Raw genomic sequence first — 17,826 nt, 5'->3', positions numbered from 1 at the left:
CCAGCCGCTCCTTTTTTCTTTTTTTATTCTGGGCCAGCTTTAGCTTTGAGGCTTGGCTCCAGCTCTTAGACCTCCGCTGCTGAAAGCAGGTATCTGGTTTTTTTGGGTTCTATAATCGAAACACTGTTTCAACTCCAGCTCTGAGATCCCAGCTGGCTAAAAGCAGGTTTCTGGGGTTTCGTTTAGTTTCTATATTTGTAACAATGTTTCAAACTCCAACCTCAGAGGCTGGCAGCGGCCGGTTGGGAACGTTGGATTCCTCCGTCACTGAAGCAAGCAAGCCTCATGTTCACTTCAAGCTGCCTGGCTTCTGTCCGCCATCTTGGCTGGCAGTTAATTTGCATATTGCCATGATTAGCCAATGGGAAGTGTAGCGGACGTACGGCTAATTACCATGTTTCTCTTTTATTAGTTAGGATAATAGTGTCCTTGACTTTGCGAGCATAAAATCTACAGTTTTCCTTCCTAAAGTTGAAAAATAGTATGAAATTGTGAAATTTTTAATTTGTTATCAATTATCTGTATTTGAGGGAGACTTAAAATTCACTGTGCAATGATGCACACATGTATTATATTATAGATAGACTAGAGGCCTGGTGCATGAAATTCTTGCACTGGCATGGGGAGTTCCCCTCAGCCCAGCCTGTGCCCTCTCGCAGTCCTAGACCCCTCGCTCCTTACTGCTTGCTGCTCATTTCGCTCGGCTCACTGCTCCTTACATTGCCATGGAGGCAGGAGAGGCTCCCGGCACCGCCGCTGTGCTCACCAGCCATGAGCCGGTTTCTGGCTGAGTGGTGCGTCCCCCATCGGAGTGCACTGACCACCTGGGGCGCAGCTCCTGCATTGAGCATCTGCCCCCTGGTGGTCAGTGCACATCATGGCGACCAGTTCTGGTCGTTCCGCCATAATGGTCACTTAGGCTTTTATTATATAGACTAGAGACCCAGCACATGAAATTTCTGCGCAGGTACGGTCCCTGGGCCTGGCCTGTGATCAGGACCATCTTCCCTGGCTGCCCACATCTGGCCCTGCTCCCCCACCATCTCCCAACCCCTGGTTCCCCGTTTGCCATTGTGCAATTGGAGCCTGGCGGCCAGGGGAAGGGACCGAGAGATTGGCCATCTCCACCCGCTTGCCATCCCCGCCCCCGCCTTGGGTCTCCCTCTGTGTGTGGGGTGACCAGCAGGGTGGGGGCCTTAGCCTGGCGCCACCTACATCCCCCACCACCTACCCCAGGTTCCCTGTTCACCATTAGGCGATCGGAGCCTGCCGGCTGGGGGGAGAAACCGAGAGGTTGGCCATTCACCCGCTCTCCAGCCCCACCCCCCCGCCACCACCCACCCCAGTTCCCATTCGCCATAGGGCTATCAGAGCCTGCTGGACCAGGGAAGGAACTGAGAGGTTGGCCGTTCCTGCCCGCTCACCACCCCCTCCCCCGCCACGGGTCGCCCTCTGTGTGTGAGATGATTGGTGGGGTGGGGGTCATGGTCTGGTGCCACCCTTGTCCCCCACTACCCACCCCTGGTTCCTGTTTGCCATCAGGTGATTGGAGCCTCATTTCCCCCCATCACTGGTTCTGCCCCCAGCCCCCTCCGATTGCTGGCTCTGCCCCTTGCCCAGGCCTGATGCCTTGGCCAGAGGCGTAGACCCCCATCACCCTCCGATCACGTGATTGGCCCCATGCCCAGGCCTGACGCCTCCGCCAGAGGTGTCAGGCTTGGACAGGGGACCCCCATCTCCCCCCGATCACTGACTCTGGTCCCCGCCCAGGCCTGAGGCCTCTGGCCCAGGAATCATGCCTGGGCAGGGGATCCCCATCTCCCTCTGATCGCTTGCTCCACTCCCCGCCCAAGCCTGACGCCTCTGACCCCTAGCTCCTGGGACTGCCAGCTTCGACTGTGCCCAGCTCCCATCGCTGGCTCCACCCCTACTTCCTGCTATCACTGGCCAGGGCGGCAAAAACTCCTGATTCTCCAATCATGGCTGGGGGGCAGGGCAAAGGCGGCCCAGGGCCACCTTTGCCCTGTCCCCCAGCTCTTAGCTCCCCCCTGGGTTTCTGATCACTGTCAGTGGCAGGGGGCTTCTTCCTGCTTTCCCTTTCGCCTCCCTGCATTGTGCCTACATATGCAAATTAACCGCCATCTTGTTGGCAGTTAACTGCCAATCTTAGTTGGCAGTTAATTTGCATATAGCCATGATTAGCCAATGAAAAGGGTATTGGTCGTACGCCAATTACCATTTTTGTCTTTTATTAGATAGGATTTTTAGTATGGGAGTACCGCTTGGAGTTTTTCATTGTTTTGTATAAACCATACCCATAGTTTTTTGATGTATCCAATTCAGTTTTCTTTAAAATAGAACAAAACCTTGCTTATATATCTTCAGTTGTTCTTTAAGCATACTCACTGACATCTGTCACTCAGAATGCTTAGGGCAGGGGTGGGCAACCCCTGGCATGCGTGCCAAACATGGCACCCCAGTAACTTTTGCTGGCACGTGAAACCCTCTCTTATAATCTTCCATTTACAGTTTTTTTCTTAATATCGACTTTTTTATTTTTCAGATAAATTCAGTGGAGGTGCATCTTAGATAAATAAATAATTTTACATAAGTTATCTTAAAGAACATAGACATGGATTGACGAGAGAGGGGAAGAGCAATTTCTATGCCGCTGCCTTAACTCTCCCTGCCTTCCTAGATCTGACCAGTGTTTTGGTTTCATCCACATACGCTTGTGAATCTTTGTTCTCAGTAGCATTTAGAAAAACCCTAACTTAGCTCTGGTGCCGTGTCACATATAGAAATTTTTTGATATTTGCAACCGTAGTAAAACAAAGACTTATATTTTTGATATTTATTTTATATATTTAAATGCCATTTAACAAAGGAAAATCAACCCAAAAAAATGAGTTTGCGTGTCACCTCTGACACGCATGTCATAGGTTCGCCATCACTATCACATACTGTGCTTTTGTTGCTCGAAAGAATTTTATTATTTCTTCAAGGTTCTTCACATACGTACACCTTAAGAGATATCAAGTAGGCGTAACGTGTTCTCAAAAAATTAGGGTTGGCACGCAGAAGAATTTTGAGTCAGAGATTTTGCTGGTTTTGGCACACACTCACAAAAAGATTGCCTACCCCTGGTTTAGGGCATGGGCAATTTTCTAGTATATCTACAAATTTCTGCTCCCACCAGTTGAACAGAACTGAGTTTTCCTTACTAAGGAGTCTAAGAGTTGTTTCAAGGAAATATAAATTGATTTAGAGAACTTTCTATTCAAGTTAATTTGTCTATTATTTATCAGTCATTGTTACTAGTGGTTAGGAACAAATTGTAAGCATTTCAACTAATTCATTAAAATCACATTTTCACCTAAGTTGTTATAATTGCATTTATACAACTAAATCTTTTCTTCTGCTTTATTCTGCATTGTATATAATTTGTATGAATAAGCTTATATAAAACTTGTATATATAAAAGTCTTTGAAGGGGGTTTGGAAGATATTTCAAAGGTTGAAAGTTAATCACCCTCTTAGAAATCATTGGTGGATGGGACTTTTACCAAAAGTAGTAGTACTAAAAGGAATATTTGACAACTCTCCACCATTTAATTTTGTTTTGCAATTTATAGAGGGATGAAAAAGTAAGTTTTGGATAAGAATAGAAAAAAGAAAAATTTAAATGAATGATATAGCACGTGGCATATGTATTGATACAAACAGTAGCACTTAGTTTTGACAGTACTACTCTCTATGTGCTGTATGTATTAATTCATATATTTCTCATAGTAAACTTTTGAGGTGGGTACCATTATTCTCCTTTTCCAAAGCAAACTGTGGTACACAGAATTTTAAGTAATTTATCCAGTGACACTATTGGCAAACTGGATTAATCCCAGACAGTCTAGCTCTAGAGCAGGGGTGGGCGAACTTTTTGACTCCAGGGCCACAATGGATTCTTAAACTGGACCGGAGGGCCGGAACAAAAGCATGGATGGAGTGTTTGTGTGAACTAATATAAATTCAAAGTAAACATCATTACATAAAAGGGTACGGTCTTTTATTTCAATAGTTTTATTCATTTCAAACGGGCCGGATCCGGCCCGTGGGCCGTAGTTTGCCCACGGCTGCTCTAGAGTGTACTTTTAACAAAACCGCTTTCATAAAAAGGAATATAGCACTATCAGAATATATTTCAGATGCTGCTAAATTTGTAATCATGATTTTACTCAATTGAATTCCATAGTTGCTAAACACATTTGTTTTTATCTTTTCTAGGAATGAAATTTAATGATTTTTTAAAGATATGCATGTCCTACCCAAAATCTGTCTTTAAGCCATGGACTCTATTTTGAGCCAACGTTGTTCAGCTTCAGTATTCAGCTTTTTCCTTAAAATGTGTGGGGAACAGAGTTTGTCCTTCATCTAATTACCTGAGAAAAATGATAGGCCCCCCCTTTAAAATAAAAACAGATGACTTACATACTTAAACTAGTTTATTGAATTCGTTTACAGTTCAAGTTGACAAAGCTGTCTCTACCTGGATTTAAAAAGACAGAGTGTCTTCACACAGCCATTTATTATTTGTAATTGCTCTGGATATGTATTCAAGAAAAACTCAAGATAAACCATGTCAGATAATATTTTGCACATATATTTGAGTTCTGTTTCTTTCCATATTTAGTCAAATATTTAAAGTCAGCAAATCATGTGTCTCTTAATGTGCTGCATGTGCTAGCTTTTGATTCTCTTAGCAACAATATTGTTATGAGAAAGCTTTGCCAGTTTCTTGACTGTGCTTTATAAATGCTCAAGAGAATACTTGGAACAATTTACACCACAAACTTGAGATTCTTATATAATGTATATTTTGTGACTGTCCTTAGCATTTGATTTATATTTAAACATTTCAAAAGCTTGTAACAAAATAATCATATTTAACAATAACTGCATTAGGTATTTTTGCCAGTTTTTCTTACATTATACTGGAAAAAAAAAGTTTTTCATCTAGCCTAACCATTCACCTTCCTAAAATGGAGAAACTTTAAAAATTAATCATTCCTCCTGAAAATATTTTATCCTCAATCTCAAAGTATTATTCATACAATAAGGCAAATAAGACTATTCTGGATCCTGCCTACCTTTATCGTCATCATGTATCTTGACTTTGACTCTTTATACACCAGGAAAGGTTTCACTTATTCATATGTTAAGCTTAGGTGTAGAGCCTCCTCCAGGAAATATTTCCTGACTACCACCATTATTGCTTAGTTCTTTTTTTCTGAGCTTCCACAATAAGCAGTGCACGGCTCTGTAATTGTATTTATCACATTCCTTTTGATATAATCATCTACTTGTGTATATGTCTTCCTTACATTGAGAACTTTATATCTCTTTAACTAATGAATAAAATACCACAAATGTCTTTGTCTTCCAAGTAAAATTACTGGTCATAATTTAATCTAACCCTTCTCTTAATGTTTCCATGGTCACTTCTCTGCATTCTCTCTCAGTGATTTCAGGTGCTATTGTTTTAATTATTACCTTAATGCAGATAATTCCCAAATTGATACTTTCATCCCACATTTGTTTTCAAAGATCTGCGTATCCAATTGGCCACTAGATACAGGTGATTGGATAGAGATATAGATACCTATAAATTCAGCATATCCAAAGCTAAAAATAATCTTATTTTCCTCAAACTGCTCCTTGAATCTGTGGTATTTATTTCCATGAATGGCTTCTCTCTGTCCTTCACTCTTCAACTTAATCTTTAATTAATCTTGCACATTTTCTCCTAAGTTTTTTAAATATAGATCAGTCTGAGTACTCTTCCCTCTTCATATTGCTTTCAGTATTCTTTCTGAAATATTGATCTGATCATGTCACTCCCTTTGCTTAAAAACTCTGAATAGCTTTTCAAACATCATCTTGAAATTCTAAAATGTTTTCTACTACTTCACCCTACTGCTGAATTGAGCTACTGTCAATTCAGTGGCTCAATGTAGCAGGTTCCCTGATGTGTAGGAATAGAAAGCAGATTTAATACAACCTTTGTATCCAATCCAGTCACCTTTGCATTATATTCAGATCTTTTACACACACTATATTTAGACCTTTTATGACCTAGCCTTATCCTGTTTTGTAATTTATAGATACTCTATACCACTGGATGACTTGTTGTTTGTTTATTCCATGCTTTTTTAAAAAATCGTAGTGCATTTGCTCATTAAAGTTCCTTCCAGTTAACTTTCTAAGTGAACAATTCCTATGTAATCTTCAAAACTTTCCTCAAATATATATTTTTCAAAGAGACTATGTGGACCATTCGAGTTAAAAGACTATCTTTTTTTAAAAAAATAGGGTTTTTTAAATTGATGTCAGAGAGAAGAAGGGAGAGGGAGAGAGATAGAAACATCGATGAGAGAGAATCATCGATTGTCTTCCTCCTCCACAGCCCCCTTAGGGGATCGAGCCCGCAACTGGGGCATGTACCCAACCAGGAATCAAACCACAACCTCCAGGTTCACAAGTTGACACACAACCACTGAGCCACACCGGCCTGGCAAAAGAATATCTTTTTATGTCACTAGTGAGATTTTAGAACTTTCTACCCTCTGCTATTAATGCCCTTACATGATCATTGTTATTTATGGACTAGTCTCCCATATTATAATATGACCTTTTCCATCCCCTTTGTTCCTAGGGCCTTGGGGTGTACTATATAGTTTTTGTCATATATAATATGAAGAGTAGCTAAAGAAATTAGGCATATTTGGCCTAAAATATATGATAATTGTTAAGGGGGAAAGTTTTTATAATATTTAAAGGTTAACCATTAAAAGAGTAATTCCATTTGATATGTGAAGCTTCAGGAGGCAGCGGATAGAAATTAAAGAAAGACATTTTAGCATGTACAATTTAGAAAAAAGTAAATGTCTTATACTGGAGGTAATACATAGTAGGCTTTCAATAAATGGCAGCCTATTATTTTTTCTTTTTAAATTGAGGTATAATTTATATACAATAGACTGCACAGCTTTTAAGTGTATAATTCCATAAATTTTTACATGTATTTATGTCTAAGTAAAAAATCAGAAAGGTAGAGAACATTTCCAATCTTCCAGAAAGCTTCCTCATGCCCCTCCCATCAGTTTTCCATACATTTAACCATGATTCTGAGCTTAACCACCAGAGATTAGCTTTGACTGGAAACCTACAGTATGTTTTTTATGTGTTTTTTATCCTCACCCAAGAAGAATATGCTTATTGATTTTCGAGAGAGGAAGGGAGAGAGAGAGAAAAAAGAAGCATTGATTGGTTGCTTCCCATATGCGCCCCAACTAAGGATTGAACCTGCAACCTAGGTATGTGCCCTGACTGGAAATTGAACCTACCACCCACCAGGGCGAAACTTAAAGTATATTATATCCTTTGTGTCTGCCTTTTTCTACTCACCTATATGTCTGTGAGGATAATTCATGTTGTTGATGGTAGCAGTAGTTATTTTTGTTTGATGTTCTTTATTTCTTGATGCATAGAATTCTATTACATGAATAGAATCTCTACCCCCCCACACACATATAGTCCATACCATTTATTTATCATTTATATACACTTTTTAGTAGATACTGTTGAATGCTTTTTCTGAAAGAGTTAAATGAATTTTACACTTTCAGTAGCAATTTGGTTGTTTCTTTCTATTGAAAATTTAAAGAAGAAAATAAAAATTATTCAGTCTCACAACCAATGATAATCACTATTAACCTTTAGCATATATTCTTCTAGTCGTTTTGTTTATATAATTTTAGTAAAATTGGACTCATTAGGCAATTTGTTTTGCATCCTCTTTTAAAAACTTAATATATTGTGTCTGGGTGGTGAGGCTCAACCTTTGAGTGTAGACCTAGGAACCATGAGGTCACCAGTTCAATTCCCGGTCAGGGCGCATGCCCAGGTTGCGGGCTAGATCCCCAGTAGGGGTCGTGCTGGAGGCAGCCGGTCAGTGATGTTCCTCTCTCATCCATGTTTCTATCTCTCCCTCTCCCTTCTTTTCTCTCTAAAAATCAATTTTAAAAAAAAGCCCAGCCAGTGTGGTTCAGTGGTTGAGTGTCAGTCTATGAACCAGGAGGTCATGCTTAGATTCCGGTCAGGGCACATGCTTGGGTTGCTGGCTTGATTTCCAGTGAGGGAGTGGGGAGCGGGCAGGAGGCAGTCAATTAATGACTCTCTATCATCATTGATGTTTCTATCTCTCTCCCCTCTGCAATTAATAAAAATGTATTTAAAAATTTTTTAAAAAATAAAAATTTAATATATTGTGAACATTTTCCCATATCCTTTTATAAAGAACTAGAGGCCCAGTGCATGGAATTCGTGCACTGGTAGTGTCCCTAGTGGCTGCCGGCTGCTGGCTGGGGCCTCCCTTCCTTCCCCTGGCTGGCCTGCTCTCTGGTCGAACTCCCGGAAGAACTTTGGTAGAGGGGACAATTTGCATACTATGCTTTTATTATAGAGAATCATATTTTCTTTCTTAACATATTCCATTTTTAAAAACCAATAATCATATTTGTATTAGATACATTTATTAAATAGAGTATGTTTTATATTGATGATAAAAATCAGAATACTGCTTTGGAGCCTCTTCGCAAAATAGGAGAATGTAATTTAATATCTTTTCTCAAGAAAAATTAACCATTAGCTTATAAATAGTTCTGACATTTCAAGCCACTCAAATAGCATAAACTACTTTCTAATATAATATAATTTTTAAAATGTTTTTATTTAGAGAGAGGAAGGGAGAGAGAGAAACATCGATGAGAGAGAAACGTAAAAATTATTGAAAGAGCTTTGTTTATGTGAATTGTATGGATTAATGTTTACAATACTAGAAGTTAAAATTGAGGATTTTAAGTATTCATTTCAAAATAGTAATGCTTTACCTATGTTACATAATTAACATTTTAAAATTAAGGTAACTAATTATTTGCTCTTTTTGAAAGCTTGAATTTGTCATTGGCAACAAATACTGTTAGTTGTTTTTCTTGAAATGACAGGCTTACTTTATTCATTTTCAAGAAACTTTCTGCCAAAAATCTAAGTTAGATTAACGGTGGTTTGTTATTTAAGTAAAAAAGACGTTATATTGGAAAAAGGGGCAGGTTCACCTTTCATCTCAGCTTCATAATTGCTTTCGTCAGGACTATTATTATAAGAAGTGCTTTATATGCATACTTCTGTCTAGTTCCACAGATTAAAAAGATGTATATTTAAGGATGAAAATTTAATAAAATTTATGATTTGCTCTGCTTTGTAATGGACATTCATAAAAAAAATAGCCTTTTTAAAATTGTGGGCATAGTACAAAGACAGTGATTGTTAGAGATTGTTTGTTTGTTTGTTTTTGCCACTGCCTTAATTTGTGCTAAGGTACTAGCAGTTTTACCACTAGTGCTTTTGCACCTTTAAGTGCACACGTCAACATAGTGAAAAAGGGAAATACCATCTTAGTATCATTTTTAAAATGGTTTTGACCATGTCAGCTCTCTAAAAGGATTTCTCCCCCCCTTAGCAGACCACATTTTGGGAACCATTGCTATGGAGGATATTTTTGGTGCTTAGTTATAAAGTTTTGATTGTTTTCATGTTAATGAAATGTACTTGTTTTTCCCATGGGATTGGCATTGTCTAGTCACATATACTACTGTTGTACATGTATCTAATCAAGGATTCTTGCAACTTAAATTCTTAGACATTGGCCTGTTTGATGGCAGTACAATAAAATAGCAACAGACTAACTTTCAGAGAATATTTATATTATAAAAGCTGCAAAGTAGGAATTCTATTGCATTATTAAGTTATTAGGAGTGTTGAATCAAATCTTTTTGTAATTTTTTGTGTTTTTAGGCTTGCATTGATGACAATGTCGATATGGTGAAGTTTCTGGTAGAAAATGGAGCAAATATTAATCAACCTGATAATGAAGGCTGGATACCACTACACGCAGCTGCTTCCTGTGGATATCTCGATATTGCAGAGTAAGCCAGTTCTCTGTTTACTTTTATTCAAATACAATTATAGAGACCTTAGATTTTACAGAAATTCTCCTTAAAGGTAAGTGAGCAACATGTTATATTACTGTAATTAATGAAAATTATTCTTCCCAGGAAGGAGAATAAATGGTTCTTGGGAATCCTAATACTGAGTACATTGATACCCATATGAGATCCTCAACCTGTCTCCCCACCTCTCACTTTTGGTACTTTGTATTAATGTGAGTACAGTGGGGCCTTGACTTACAAGTGTCCCTACTAATGAGTTTTTCGAGATACGAGCCGTCGCTCGGCCGATTTTTTGCTTTGAGTTGCGAGCTAAAATTCGGGTTACGAGCCCGCTTCAGATACCCCACCGCTAGTTGATGCAGCAAACGTCACAGTGAATGCCACAACGTGTCTCACTTGTTCACTTTTTGATTTGACATACGAGTAATTTGAGTTACGAGCTCCATCACGGAACGAATTAAACTCGTAAGTCAAGGCCCCACTGTAATTGATTGTACACATGCTTCACCCCCATCTCCTTTTCTTTTGAATACATGTACAGGATTGTCAAATAATTCAAGTCTATCTCTATGTAATTATGAATTGTTAGGGGACATTAACGATAATTTTCAATTTGGTTACTTTGTTATAGGGAGAATATGATACATAGTTCTCCATTTAGTCAATTTATGCTTGTTTAGTTTTTATTAAGATTACTTCCAAATTCAGTGAGAAAGAGTCATCGTATTAACTACCTTTAATGAGTGGGTACTTTCTTTTTTTTTTTTGCTGTTCCCATTCCATTTTATTATCCATTACAACACCATGATCTTTTTTTTTCTTTTTTTTATTATTATTAAGGTATTACAAATGTGTCCTCATTCCCCCCATTAACCCCCAACCTCCCCCCAAACACATAGTCATGCTCCCATCCCCCTGTTGTCCATATCCATTGGTTTGTCTTATATACATGTATACAAGTTCTTCGGTTGATCTCTTCCCCATACCCCCGCCCTCCCCTACTTCCCTTCTGGGGATTGATAGCCTGATCGCTGTTTCTCAGTCTTTGGGTCTGTCCCTTTTCATCAGTCTATGTTGTTCTCTATAATAATGAGTGGGTACTTTCTAAGAAAATTCAATTATTTAAGCTTTTAACAGGAAGTATGAATATCTTGACAAAATAATTTTTTTATTCCATTTTTTTTCTTCTTACTTTGTGTCAACACTACGAACACTTATTGTCTGTCTGCTCACATCAAAGCTTTTTCAGCTAACTTAGTAAATCTCTCTTAGTAAACTTTCAGTTTTATTTCTTTGTATATTTCTCTCTCTCACACACACACACACACACACACACACACACACAAACACGTCATGTATATTGAAGATCTGATACTTCAGTTTAAAGGAGAGGCAGTGTTTGGTGAAATGAAAAGTGCTCTGGCCTTGGAATCAAAAGCTCTGCATTGAGTTTGATTACTGACTCTTAACACTAACTGCACGACATCTTTTAGTAATTTGTTTCTTCTTTCTGGGCCTTGCCTTCTTTATGTGATTTCTCTGGTCCGTGTGGCTTGGTGGTTTAGCATTGCTGCAGGAACCAACAAGTCACCAGTTCGATTCCTAGTCATGGTACATGCCCAGCTTGCGCTCAATCCCCAGTAGAGGGCGTGCAGGAGGCACTGATCTAGGGCCTGGGGTCTGTCAGGCTTTTTCTTCATCTGACTTTCCCAAATACAGACCTTATTCCTACCCTGGCCCCCCGCTTAGTGCAAGATGATCACAACTCATGAATTGTGTTTTTCCATATGCCCATCCCAAGAGCAAAATAAAAATTGGTTGAGGAGTGGAAATTATCTTCTCCGTATTCTATGTATGTCAAGGGAGGAGAACACTCTGACTGCAGCTTATTTCCCCTTAAGGTACTTCCATTGGCCTGGCTTAATATTTGCCTCTGTCTACACTGGAAAAGCAAGAATCTGGCATATCCAGTTTTTTACATGCCAGTAAACAAGTGTGAGGGGGGTGAACAGTCTGCTCAAATGTTAGCATTTTCAATAGAGTAACTATAACTTCTTATTTTTGGGGAGATGGGATATGGAATATGAGCTTTCTTAGGTCCTATTTTGACTAAGCTTGACTAGAATTTTGCTGCTCTAACTACCTTCCTATAGGAAGTTAGAATTTATGGCTGTAGTATAGCTGAAGTATAATACATAGTGTCTCCAAACCAAATTAAAATTAGAAAATAATGACTTTTCTTTTTTTGCCATAAGAATTTTTTTAAATTATGACAGTGTTTATAGAAATTAGTATGTAACGTGTTATTTGTTAAGGTGATAGCCCCAAACTTTTCCAAATGCATGATTATTTTTATCAGCATTATCTCTTTCAGCAATTAATTCCACTAATGAATGTGAGAAGTTAATGAAACCCTAGTTTTCTTGGGCCTAGAAAGATATAGCATGGTGGTGGCATAAGAGATAGGGTGAAGATATCTCTCAAATCAGAGCATTTGTTAGGGTAAAAGGCCCCATTAATACTAATGTAGAGACAACTGTTACAAACCAGGAATAACCTTGGAAAATGGTATACTCTGCTAAATGAAATATTTGGAGTTAAATTTGTTCCAAATCCTGGTTCTGCATTCGCTAGTCTTGGCCAAGCTACTAGTCTCTATGATTAATATTATTTATGAAAAAATGTGATTATTTGGGAATGATCAGGCATCTTCCTAGCTCTTTCTTCTCATATTGCTTTCCACATTTTTCACTATGTCAATACTGGGCTACTTTTAGTTTCCTGACAGTCCTTGCTGGTTCACATCATAGTGTCTTTGCACACAGCAGTTCATTTGCCTCATTTCTTTACTTGATCGGTTTTTACCAAACTCAAACCTTTCTGATACTCCTGGCTGATTCATCATCATCTCTAACACATCAATTGTTTACATCCTGCTTTACCAACTGCATTGTACACAGAATAGTGCGAATTCTTCCCTATTGAAATGAGCCGAAGCAAACAGTGAAGGAGATGGTTTACTCTGAGAATTTGAAGCTGATTGGGCTACAGTGAGTTCTAAATTTTTGACTTTTGTTGGAGATAGTAGAACAAAGAATATGAGGTTACAGTTTAGTTTTTAGACAGTTCGTGTCTGGTCTGTAACCTAGCAGAAACCAGTTGAATAGATGAATAATATTTCTTCATATTCTGGCTCAATTATCTCACACACACAAAAGATAATTACCCTCAACCTTAATTACCCTCAACCTTTCCCTGCTTTGAATCAGGTAGAAGTCTTAGGGAAAACTAACAATAGAAATTAATAATGCCCCTTCTCCAGAGTGGATTAGAGGAAATGAAGTGAGTTTGGGAGTATCATATTAATGTTCAGCATTATACCATCTTTGGTCATTAAGAGTCTGTTCATATTGGCTTCTGAGTCCTTGGGACATTACCAGATAAAGTAAACTTGCGCTTTAGTATTACAAGGTGTTCCAGACATGTTTTACATTTCCTGCCCCGGGTCTAGACTTGCCATTTTTCCAAGGATCCCCTTCCTTGTAATGGGTGCTAGAAGTGCTCATTGTTACTACTAGTTATTGTTTCCAATTCAAATTCAGCAGCAGGGTGTTTTTCTTTAATCTCTTCTATCTTATATATCAATATTTCCTTTCTCCTCCACTTCATTGCCAGGAACTACAAGATTAAAATAACGCATAATTACTATTTGTTTCATCAGATGTTACACATACATTACACTGTAATATAACAGCAATACCACCAACAGCAACAATATGATTACTAAAAGCAGTTTGAAGTTTGGTTGGTTGGGTTTGAGGGGGAGGAGGAAGGTGGTTCATTTTTTTTTGTCCTTAAGTATCCCACTTGAAATATATCATCAAATTACTCTGTATAGAAATCAGTTGAAATAGTTCTATTTTGTGTGATTATACCACCAACTAGGTGTGCTGTTAAGTTCACTGTTCAATTTTTTTTATTTTTTAGAGTTTGTTTTTTTAAAAATTTAATTTTGTTTTATGGTTTATATAAAATACCAGATTCTAATGGCAATCCCTGTTCTACCACTCTATTTCCTCGCACATCCTATAATTTTTTACTTTTATATTTTATCCCAGTGTGGTTTTTAATGTATTATTTAAAGTAAGTATTACTCCTCCTTTGTAGATAAATGATAGAACATCATACACATATTCCTTCACTTTGCATTTTTCACTTAACAGTCTATTATGGAAAATGCTAGAAAATACAGATATTTTTCATTATTCTTTTTAGGTTTGGTACTCCATTGTACAGTATGTCATTGTGGTTTATTCAGCCTATCCCTGTTGCTTGACCAATGAACGTTATTTGAATGACTACAGTTTTATCCTTGGAATTGTTTTGGGGTTGTTGTATTTTTGTTTTTGTATTCTTGTAAATCATAGAAATTTTTATGTTAGTGAAAAATGTTTTGTGTTTGAGTAATAAAACTTAAATGACTTATTTTATTAGCATTTTGGTTATTGATGTGCTTATTCTGATATAATCGTTTTATGTTTTAATTTCATCACCATATTTTTTTAGGCCTCCAGTACAGATGTTTAAGGAATGTTTTTTATTTTTTTATTGATTTCAGGAGGGAAAGGAGAGGGAGGGAGAGAGAGAAGCATCAAAGATGAGAGAGAACCATTGATTGGCTGTCTCTTGCATGCCCCATACTGAGGATTGAGCCCGCATCCTGGGCATGTGCCCTGACCGGGAGTCAAACCGCGATCGCCTGGTTCAAAGGTCGATGCTCAACCACTGAGCCATGTCAGCTAGGCGGGAATGCTTTAATCTTTAGTTGCGTTAGTATTTGCCATAAAATTTTCCAATAGTAGAGAAAATTAGCTCTGTATTAGGCTAATGTTATTTAGCTTCATGGTATATAGAATGAAATATTGATTAATTAATATATTTAATATGTTTTTCTTGTTTGAAGTCGTTTTAAAAACACTACTGTTGAGGCTCTCATATCATTGTAAAATGCTAGTAGTATTTACATCAGTGACATTTTCATGGTTTTATTTACAGCTTGGAAAAAGTTCCATTAGCGTTGTCACTTGATCATTAAAGAACCAGCTTTTAAGGATATGAAAACTTTTAAATATTTGTGGTGACATATTTATAACTTGGCTTTTCTTCATTTTAACCTTTATTCCATAAACATCCATCAGTATCCTCACAATTTTTCTTGGCTTGTCCTTCAGAATATATCCAGTATTAAACTATTTTTCATTGCCTCTTTCATTTCTCCTTGATCCTGGACACAACCGTAACTGCCCTCTTCTCCCCATGTATTTCTCATATAGCAGCCAAAGTGATCCTTTTAAAATATTGTAAGTGGGTTAATATCACATTTTTTACTCAAAACTCTCCTATAGATTCATAATGCATTCAAGGTAAAAGCCAGAGTTCTGGTGGCCTGCAAGGCCATGTTTGGCCACTTGTAACCTTTTGACTTTATTTTTTTCACTTTCCTTCAAGCTCTCTCATTTAGTCACACTGGTCTGGTTCCCTTGTTAAGCCTTTAAATGTATTTTTTGCAAAAATATTAATGTGTTTGGTTAGAGAATACTGCCTTAGGTTCAGTTTAGTTGTTAAGTAATCTATAATATTTCTAAAATATGAATAATTTTATATTTTTCTGTGTGATGGTAGACCTATATTAAAAATTCTTATAGTATAGATGAGGAAACCGAGTCATAGAAATCACTCAGTAAATGGCAGAGTTAGGATTTGAACCAGTACAGCCTAACTTTCCATGTCTGTACATTTAGCCACTACACTATTCTGCCTTTCTTTCTAGCCTTTGTAATTGGGAAAATGGTGCCATTAAACTTAGTAAGGGTTCAAAAGAGCAAGATAGGGTGAAGCAGAGGAGAAAGTGGAATGTGGATTTAGATAGGCCTAATTTGAGGTGCCAATGGTAAAGGTGCAATGGGAACCCAGGAATATTTTGGATATGTTTATAATGCATATACTGGATTTTATCAAATCTAAGATGCCAGTATTTTATGTACTAATTGAAAAGGTAAAAAAAAAATCAAACTATAATTTGGGGTGGTTGTTCTTTTTACTTTTTAATCTCCTAAATTTTTTGTGTTTTTTTCCACACAGTATTTTTCTCTGGGCAATTTAGTGTCATTGATGTCATGTGACATTGCTTAAGAATGTTCTGATGTAAACTTTGGGATTTTCGTCTAAGTCACTGATAGTCAATTAGCAAGTTTTGATGTTGGTGCTTTCTTGCTCTTACCAGAAGGTATCAACAGAAAGTTTTGGAAAACATTTTAAGCAACAGTTAAGCTCAACAAATAAGGTAATATCAATGCACATAAATCTATTGAAGTGAGGACAGATATTAACAACTATGTCTTATCTACCACCTGACCAATATTCATTTTAAGACATTATTGGTTGTAAGATTCATTGATTGTAGAGGATTTCAGTGATATTTAAACATAAGGGAAATGTACATCTTAGAATTGTTACACAATAAATAGGGGTTTTGTCTCTGGGAATTGGGAGCTGCAGTAATAAAGAAATTGATTTTAATAAATGTGTGTTTTCAGGAGTTAGTGCATGATCAAAGAAGTATAGAGTTACTGTTCTAGTGAATAATTGAGAGAAATTAAAAATGCTGAAGACAAAACCTTCAGAATTTCTTAAATTTAAAGGTGGTTCTACAAAGAGAAGAGAGGAATTGAAATTTCCCCACATTTTGAATTTGCAAATGACAACCCAGGTGCTTAGATAATTGGGAATAGAGCCCAGTTTCACAAATACACTAATTTCTCTCACAGATATTAACTTGGTCTTTTCTATTGCTGTAATTTATATCTGTAGCATACTTATGGAATCATGATGTTAGAAATTAAAATTTAGTAAGATGTCAGGACTACTAACAATTGTACTAATAACATGATTTATGTACAAAAATAATATAGAAATAGCCTTTAGGTTTTGACAAATTGAAATTTTTACAAAGGTTTAAAATAGTAATGTTATAAATTTTGCAATTTATTGACAATTAAAAATGGGAAAGAGAATTTCTGCCTCTTAGGTAGATGAATAGACATGTTTTATTCTGTTCTTTCTGCTAAGTACACCTAAAAAGCCTCAACATTACATATAAATATAAGGAACCTCTGAAAGTAGAGAGAAGGCAGAGCAGCTAGGCATCTTAAGGTCCAATGAATGACACAGGGATGAGTTTTTGGCTTTTCTTTTTGCCTAATATATCCCATACTTGGAGCTGAGGTAGCTGGTAACCCAAAGCACCAGTGAATGCAGCGCAAAAAAGCCCCAATAAAAGCCTAATCTCTTTAGCCAAATACGAGAAGAGGGACAACGTTGGCAAGGCAGAAAACTAAAAAATAATAATAATAATAATAACAACAACAAAAACAACCACTCTACTCCAGCCATATACCATGGGGAAAATAAATCTTAGTCCCACCCATACACTCAATAGGGCAAGTTGGTGGTGTAGACTTCCACCCTTACCAGGCTGTAATAAGGCACCCCAACACCCACACTGTGGTGATGTCAGATTAGGCTAGATTCAGAGCTAGACAAGACTTTAATACCCATCAGATGGTTAACTAGCCCTCCCTGCGCTTCTAATAGTGACCATGTGGGAAGCTTGGCCTTCCACCCCACCTGGCAGAAAGGATGAGCTCTTAGTCCTGCCTGCTGGGGTGGTGTATAAAGAGGCTTACTGGCCAGTGAATACTTT

At 37.6% G+C, this 17,826-nt stretch overlaps 1 protein-coding gene across 9 annotated transcripts in view; it reads left to right on the top strand.

Moving 5' to 3' along the window:
• PPP1R12A (protein phosphatase 1 regulatory subunit 12A) overlaps positions 1-17,826 on the top strand; it is a 142,782-nt gene that overhangs the window by 39,945 nt on the left and 85,011 nt on the right. For all 9 annotated transcript variants that reach the window (XR_001515724.1, XR_001515725.1, XM_006774709.2 and 6 more), the window contains exon 2: positions 9,910-10,040. Coding sequence is in view for 7 of the 9 variants with exons in the window: in XM_006774709.2 (XP_006774772.1) it covers positions 9,910-10,040 (131 nt within the window). In the remaining 2 variants the exon portion in view is untranslated. The remainder of the gene's footprint in view (positions 1-9,909; positions 10,041-17,826) is intronic.

This window comes from Myotis davidii, unplaced genomic scaffold (genome assembly GCF_000327345.1).
Source record: "Myotis davidii unplaced genomic scaffold, ASM32734v1 scaffold26, whole genome shotgun sequence".
Lineage (NCBI taxonomy): Eukaryota > Metazoa > Chordata > Mammalia > Chiroptera > Vespertilionidae > Myotis > Myotis davidii.
Note: the sequence above shows the minus strand (reverse complement) of the source record. Positions and strands in the feature narration are given on the sequence as shown.